Below are 7,445 nucleotides of genomic sequence, written 5' to 3'. Positions count from 1 at the left end.
CCCTCCCCTCCTCCCCGCGCCGGCCAATCGCAGCCCCGGGGTGACGCCCCCGCCCCGCCCCGGACCCTCCGCCCGCGCCCGTGCGGGGGAAGATGCCCGCGGAGGGCTGGGCTGGGGGCACCGGGCCGGGGGGCCGAGGGCTGGGCCCAGGCAGCTCTCAGCCTCGGGAACGATGCCCCTCGCCGTCCCCCGCGGCCGCTCTGCGCCCGACCCCGCAGCCCCGCCGAGCCCGGAGACCTCCGACCGCACCCACGTGAAGCACTATGCAAACGACAGGGTGACCCAGTAGCTGTACGGTGGCGACTTGGGGCAGCTCTGGCTTTGGTCCCGGGCCCAAGCCTCGGGTCCAGAGCGATGTACGAGGTAGTAGCGCCGGGGAGTGTAGCCCAAACACCCCGGGGTGCGCACCCTGCAAGCCGCCTCCCCCCACCTCCTCCCTGGGACCCGGAAGCTCCCGCTGCTCACAGCTTGGGTGGGGAGAGGCGCCTGTTGAGACAGGGGTGGGCCTGGGATACCCAACCTGAGGGGAGCAGTGGATGGGGAGGCCGGGGCCAGGCAGTGCCATGGTTTAAAGCAGGCGCCAGGGCGAGAGAGGGCACGCGAGGAGGGAGGGAGGGAGCCTGCGCAGGTTTTCACACTTAAAGAGAGCAGCCGGGGCGCATGGGCTCCTCGAGACCACTAGGGACGGGAAGACGGGCCTGCAGAGACGGGCAGCCCAGTCCGGGCCCTGAGCGCAGCTTGGGGGGGCGGGGCACCTGCTCCTCTGCCCAGCCAGGGCGCGGGACCTGTGCAGTCACGCAGGAGCCCTGGCTGGTTTGACACGCCGCTGCCACCATTTCGGAAGTCGTGATGATTCTGAACAACGGGTCCCAAATTTCCTTTTGCACCATCTGCGGCTGGTCAGACCCCGGACAGGTCCACACTCACTTGCAGACGTGGACACAAGCCCGGCGCGCAGATTCCCAGGGTGATTCGCACAACCCCCAGGACAGGCACCACGAACAGCCTGGAGGTGCACACACACCCCAGTCATGGATGGGGACAGATGCCCACACCGCTGGGGGCAGCACAGTCTCTGGGCCATGGAGGGGGGCAGTCAGCCTGTGGCCTGGGCGCCTGGCCCCTACCTGGGCTTCAGTCTCCCCCTTCGGAGCTCAGGCAGAGCCCGGCCTGGGCAAGGGTGCCACTGCAGGCATGCATGTGCCCACCCAGTCACCAAGGCCGTCCACGGGCCCTGCGCGCCCATGGGACAATCGGGAAGGACTCGCTCCAGGTCCGAGAGAGCTGGGCAGCAGAGCTCAGAGGGGAGAGGAGGAGGAGGAGGAGCAGGGAAGGGGGGAGGAGGGAGGGAGGGTGCCGGGCACCACTGACAGTCTGCCGTCCAGCGGTGTGCAAGGGGGCAGATGGGGGTTGCACTGGAGTAGGGCCGTCTGGACACCCCCCACACCCCTCACCCCCGCCAGGACCAGCATCTGCCAACCCTGAGGGGAGGCTCTGGGGAGAGCTGTAGCTCCAGCCCAGCAAGGTATCTGTGTGGGTCCTCCCGGGGCACAGCTGGCCCTGCCAGGGGAGGGACAGGAGCACCCCCAAGTCCCTGCCCAACCCACACTGCCCACCCTCCTGGGGCTTCCATGGCTCTCTACCCTGTCCTCCCCAAGGGTTCTTTGGCGTGTCTGGGCCCCATTAAAGGGACACAACAGTGACTATGCGCCCCAGGCCCGGCGCATAGGAGCCACAGCAGGCAGTGGACGGTCCCCACCTGGGGCCCTTCAGAGATTACTATCTGCAGTTCTGCCCAAGGAGCAAGTGGCATCTGGTGACCCCTGGAGGCCTCAGTGACCCCTAACGACCCCTGGCCACCTTCCCCTTGGCCCAACTCAGCCAGGCCCATGCACCCAAGCTGAGGGGACACTCAGGGACACTAGTGTGTGAGTGTGTACTCAGAGCACACTCATGACGCAGAGCGGACTGGAAGAGAGCCCCCACCCATCAGAGAAGCCAGACCTCTCCACACATACCCCAACGGACACCAACCACCATGACAGGGCCACAGCCAGCCACTGCCACCACACAGAGCCCCTGCAGCCCAGAGTCAGACAATTCAGGGAGAGATGACTGGACATCTAGCTGCCAGGCCTCAGAGGACGAGAGGGGGTCCAAGTGGCCGGGGCTGGGAGGGGAGCAGCGACAGGCAGGGCTCCCATGGGGTTCACCTCTCCTGGCTTCAACTCTCTGGGGCGTGGTGGGAGGGACCAGGGGGCTGCCTGGGGTCTCCACACCGGGCCCACACCCACATCTACTCAGCCACCGCTGGCCCAGCATCCCCGGACGTCCTGCCGCCCCTCTCCCCTCACCCCAGGTGAGCAGGTGAGTCTAATCTGAAACCGAAAAACCTGACCCAGCACACTGGGGGCAGCTGGAACGAGGACACTGGTGCATCAGGGCTGCGGCCAGTGACCCTGTCCACAAAGCCCAGTCACACTCCCACAGGAGTCCCTTTCCTCCAGCACATGGCGCCCCAACAAGGCATGCTCAGGACACAGCACGGCCTCGGGCTGTGCAGGACCAGGACTGTCCAGCCAGCAAGGCCCCTGGGACAGTCACAGGTGAGACCAAGAGGTGGCCAGTTCTCCCCCCAACGGCCCAGCCAGGCCATGACGTACCTGGGCTCGCACGGGGAAAGAGGCGGTGCTCGGTGCCCCTGACGGTGGGCCAGTGGGTGGGCGGTGCACACGGCCAAGGTGGCGGGAGCTCTGCAGAGGCGAGAAGGCAGGGTGGAGGCTGCACCTCGGGCCACCCACCGGGCCTCCCAGACACCGGGCAGGCCGCAGCAGGTGAGGGACAGCCCTGCACTCGGGACCAAGACTCAACAGGGGAGGAGGAGTGGCCCAGGGGCGAGCTGGCCCCACTGACCAGCGGCCCTAGTCAGGCGGGCTGCGTCCCCAACCTTCGGTCACTCGGCCTTCTGAGACGCACAGGGAGTAAGGCAGGCTTGCACACGTAGACACAGAGTGCACACTGCATGTGTGGACTCGCACAGACTCAGGGCACATAGTGACGTGTCACTCCTGAGCTCACGGACCCCTGTGTCGTCCACTTCCCCTAGGTGGCCTGCTCCAAACGCTGCCAACCTCATGCTCTTCCAACAGAGCCAGCCGGTGAGGATGCACGAGGCCATTCACCTGCCATCGGTGCTCCCTGAGCACTCCTGTCCCCCCTACCGGCCAGGAATTGTGGGGACAGGGCGCCCTAGCCATGCTCTCCACACCTACCTTAGACTGAGGACTGGTCAGGTGGCTGCCCAGCAGCCTGGGGGCAGGAGAGGCTGCAAAGCCTCAAAATGCCACCCGGGAAGGTGCCCGCCCCCCCTGCCCAACCCCAGGAAGGTGCCAGCCCACTGCCCACCCGTCCACCTGGGGCAGATGAAAGGCCGCTCAGTGGGTCAGTCCCAGCTCCTCCCTACAAGCAACCTGAGACCCACCCCCACCCTCAGTTATGGGGTGTCAACACCGCCCACCACAGCGGGAAGAGGATGTGCTAGGGCCCAGGGCCCTGGGACCCCCACTGTCCCCTCAGTAATCGCTGTTCCTGGGGATGCAGTGTCCCTGGAGGGGTTTCAGGCCCAGTGAGTATCAAAGGTAGTGGGGGACATGCCTTTCCCGCTTTCTTTGATGAACACCCTCCCCGGGGCCAAGCGGCCCAAAGCCCACAGCAACATTCCAGAAGCTAAAAGCCACGCATCACACCGCACTGACCGCACGGGCCTGAGGCTGGCCCTGCCCTTCCCCCAACCCCAGACCTGGGCAGGCCCCAAAGGGCAGTTCCGCCAGCACCCCTCGTGGCCCATTGGCCCATATGAGGAGGACTGGCCACCACCAGGATGAGACCACTGCTGGGCCACACTCGCAGCCCCCACCCACGGCAGCCCCAGGACCCCCTGGGAATGGCCTTCAGCCCTCCCAGCCCCAACCCCATCTTGGTCAGCCCAGACACAAGCCTGCAGTCAGGGCTTGGGGGTGGGGACAGGCAAGACCGAGGCTGGTTCCCGTCGTCATCCAAGCCCAGCCTCCTCCTCCTCCAGGAAGCCTCCCTGCCCCACTGCCCACGCTGGGCTTCCTTTGAGGTCAGGGTCCGATGGGCCTATGTTCCTCAGAACGGCACACACAGTAGGCAACAGGGCCAGGGCTGAGTGACAGCCCCAAGGCAAATGCCGCAGCCCGCCACCGGGGACCGAACCCTGTGGAGGGGGGCAGGTAGGGGCCTGGGCCAGTGAGAGCCACACAGAGGCCATGGGCACCTACCTGGTCAGACCAAGGCCCACACGCAGAAGACCCTGCCCCGGTGCTGAACCAGTGTGCTCATGGCCGCCTGGGAGGCCAGGGGTGGACGGGTGGCGGTTGCCGGTGACCCCTGAGCCCCAGCAGAGGAGCCGCACAGGGTGGAGGAAGCTGCAGCCACCCGCCCAGGCCCCGGGTCCCCCTGGCTGAGGCGGCCGTGAGGAGCCGGGAGGGCCCGCCAACACAAACAGGCCTGCGGTGTGGGCTTTCCTGCCGCTGCTTCAGCCCCGCTGGGCCCCTGCACCCACCCAGGCCCCCCAGCCTAGGGGAGCAGCACGTGAACACCCGGGCTGGGCGGGCTGGGCGGGCTGGCACGCCCTCCACACAGAGCCCAGGCAGGGCCATCTCCCCAACCCAAACCAGAGCCTCAGGGGCTGGGAGACACCCACTCCAGGGGAGGGCGCCCATTTCCTCTGCCTGGGCCCACCTAAGCCTTCTCTGCCCCTCCCCACACCCAAGGGATTCCTCTGCTGGGGGCCACATGGAGGTAGAGGTGAAGGAGACACAATTAGGATCTGGGGGTGCTTCCCGCCCAGCGAGGCCCCGAGAGCACCCTGCCTCAGGTGCCCAGTGTGTGCTCCAGCTCTGCAGACACCCCCACCCAGCCCCTGTGCCACCTGGACCCCTACAGAGCAGCACCGTCAGGGAGCCCACATCAGGCCCAGGCCGCCGGGCTGGGCTGGCAGACGACATCCCCAAATGCCAGGGCCCAGGTGTCCAGAGGATCATTAGTTTAGGGCCAGTTTTGGCTCACGCACACCCACACACACCACCATCACAACCGCTCAGCCCCCGGGGCCTAGAGCAGGAGCGTGGCTGTAGCAGGGTGATCCTGTCTGACCCTGGGGGGCATCCAACAGGTATGTTCAGGGACCCACTCCCGCCCTGCATACCCCACGTGACACATATCTACCCAAAGCAAGTGGGGCCTACGGCCGAGCCCAGGACCCTCCAGCTGGGCAGTTTCTGGTTTGGTCCACACTTTACAGGTGGGAAAACAGACTGATCCAGGGTAAGGGGGTGGGGCCTGTGGTGCGTTTCCAGGGCAACGCTCAGGGCCAGAATCTCAGCAGATAAAACTTCAATCGCTGACTTCCCCTTGCCCCTGCCTGCCCTCAAGTGGCCTTTTTGAGCAGGAAACAAGGCTCACGGGTTCCAAACCACATGTGACCTCAGCCCTCCCTTCTCGTGCCCCCCATCACTAGGGCCAGACACCCATTCTCAGAAAGCCTGAGCCTCGCCGCCCAGCCCTCGCAGAGGCCTGGGCACATCTGTGCTGACGCTGCACGCCGAGGGCAAGAGCGAGAGCCCCACACCCCCCACTAGTGCCCTGGGCCCCCAAGGCTCCCTCCCGCCCAGTCTACCCTGAGAGCCTGGCCTCACCTCGACTTGCTCGCCCAAAACGCACACAGAGGGACACAGCCCCTCAGGGCCACAGTGGTGGGGGCAGGGCTGACCTCTGAGGCTTCCCCGGGGTGGTCCGGTCCAGCCTGGGCAGCACTGAGCCAGGCAGAGTTGAGCCGGGAGGACTGAGTGCCCCAAGGGGCCTCCGCGCAGGCATGTGTCAGGGCCATGCAGGACAGGGCGGCCACCCCACTGCCCATGGCCTCTCCTGGGGAATCAGGGGCTGGAGGGAGGAGCTGGGAAGACTGGCGCCAGCTGCCCCCAGATCTGCACGCAGCTCTCAGAATTCCAGGAATGTCAGCTTGGCTCTGGACCGGATCGGGATCAGGGCGGGAGGCTCTCTCCCCTCACTCCCTTGGAGTAAACAAGCGCTGGGGCAGGAGCTAGGGTGGGACAGGCCCTGGGCCCCTCCTCCAGGAAGACCTCTGCCCCCACCCACTCCCGAAGGTCCACCCAGCGGACATCTCGGATGCCCTCTGGTCTCCCTCACCTCCACAGCCTCTGCCCGGCAGCTTCTGCAGTGGAGCCTTGGTCTGACCCCAGGACACTGTGACTCAAGGCCCCCTAGCCTGCCCCTCTGGCCAGGGACAGGATGTACGTCCAGTCAGTGGGGGTGGGGGGACATCAGAGAAGGGAAGTGGCTTTGGCTCGTGGCTCCGCACGTGGCAGGGTGGGGAATGGCAAACAGCACTGGGGGGACTGTCCAGGGACCAGGCGAAAGTGGGGGCAAAACTCCAGGCGGGCAGCAGCTCTGGCCAGCTCCACCCAGGACCCGGGAGACCCTCCATCTCCCTGCCCCGCAAATAAGGCCTGAGAGGGCAGTTAGCTGACACCTGGGACCCAACCAGAGATCCAGGCAGCCTGCCCAGAGCCCGCACACAACTTAAGTCAAGGGAGACACTTTGCAACACATCCGCCCCCCAGAGCCCAAACCTCTCCTCCTGCAGGGAGCCTTCCCTGCCTCTCGCTGCACACTGGCCCCCACCGCCTCCTGCCCAGATCATGGGGCTCACCCCACCCCTTCTCTGACACACAGCCCCCCTCCTCCCTTTAAATCCTCCATGGCTCCTGCCCCATCACCTCAGCTCCACCACCTCCTCTGGCCCTACCGCAAACCTGTCTCCTCGAGCGACCCTGCAGGTACAGCCTCCAGGGCCTAGGCGCCAGGGCCTCCTTTGCCAGGATCTGCCCTACTCCTTCACACACTCAGGCTCGCCCAAGGTTCAGCTCAAAAGGCGCTTCTTCCGCGACGCCCTCCGTGACCGCCCTCCCTGCCTCGCTCCCGTACTCAGAAGTGGAGTCCGACGCCCCTCAGATCGCGGGGACCCAGCACGACCTGGCCTGGGGCGGGTGCAGACCCATCCCCACCTCCTTCCGCGACAAGAAGGCCGGAGGGACGCTAGCCAGAGCGGATCGATGCGGCGCTGGAGGGGAGGAGCTGCCGGCAGAGCCCGCCACCGGGCGATCACAGCCAGCGCGGCCCCCCACAGCCCGGGCTACAAGTAACTATCCGGCCGCGCCGGTATTGTGCGGCCGAGCGGGCCGGGCGGCGCCCCGAGGACACCCCCGAACTCAGCCGCAGAGACCCTCGGACATCCGCGGGCAGAAGCTCCGGGCGGGAGACCCCTTTTCCCGGCCCCGCCAGGAGGGGAGGCGGGAAGACCGGTGGGTGGCCGCCGGCCAGCTCCTCTTCGCCCCGGTCGT

The 7,445-nt window shown here is 66.6% G+C and overlaps 1 protein-coding gene across 7 annotated transcripts in view; it reads right to left on the bottom strand.

The window, feature by feature from the left end:
* Positions 1 to 7,425, bottom strand: part of TSPAN4 (tetraspanin 4) — a 19,726-nt gene extending 12,301 nt beyond the window's left edge. The window contains exons 1-2 of one of the 7 annotated variants that reach the window (XM_025046150.1): positions 7,110 to 7,425; positions 2,664 to 2,753 (exon numbers count right to left, since the gene is read on the bottom strand). Coding sequence is in view for 2 of the 7 variants with exons in the window: in XM_015588745.2 (XP_015444231.1) it covers positions 2,664 to 2,753; positions 5,721 to 5,941 (311 nt within the window). In the remaining 5 variants the exon portion in view is untranslated. The other 6 variants (XM_015588748.2, XM_015588747.2, XM_006910969.3 and 3 more) reach the window with 6 other exon arrangements.
* Positions 7,426 to 7,445: the final 20 nt, after the last annotated feature.

Source organism: Pteropus alecto, unplaced genomic scaffold, assembly GCF_000325575.1.
Source record: "Pteropus alecto unplaced genomic scaffold, ASM32557v1 scaffold43, whole genome shotgun sequence".
Taxonomy (NCBI): Eukaryota; Metazoa; Chordata; class Mammalia; order Chiroptera; family Pteropodidae; genus Pteropus; species Pteropus alecto.
This window is presented reverse-complemented; position numbering and strand designations above follow the sequence as displayed.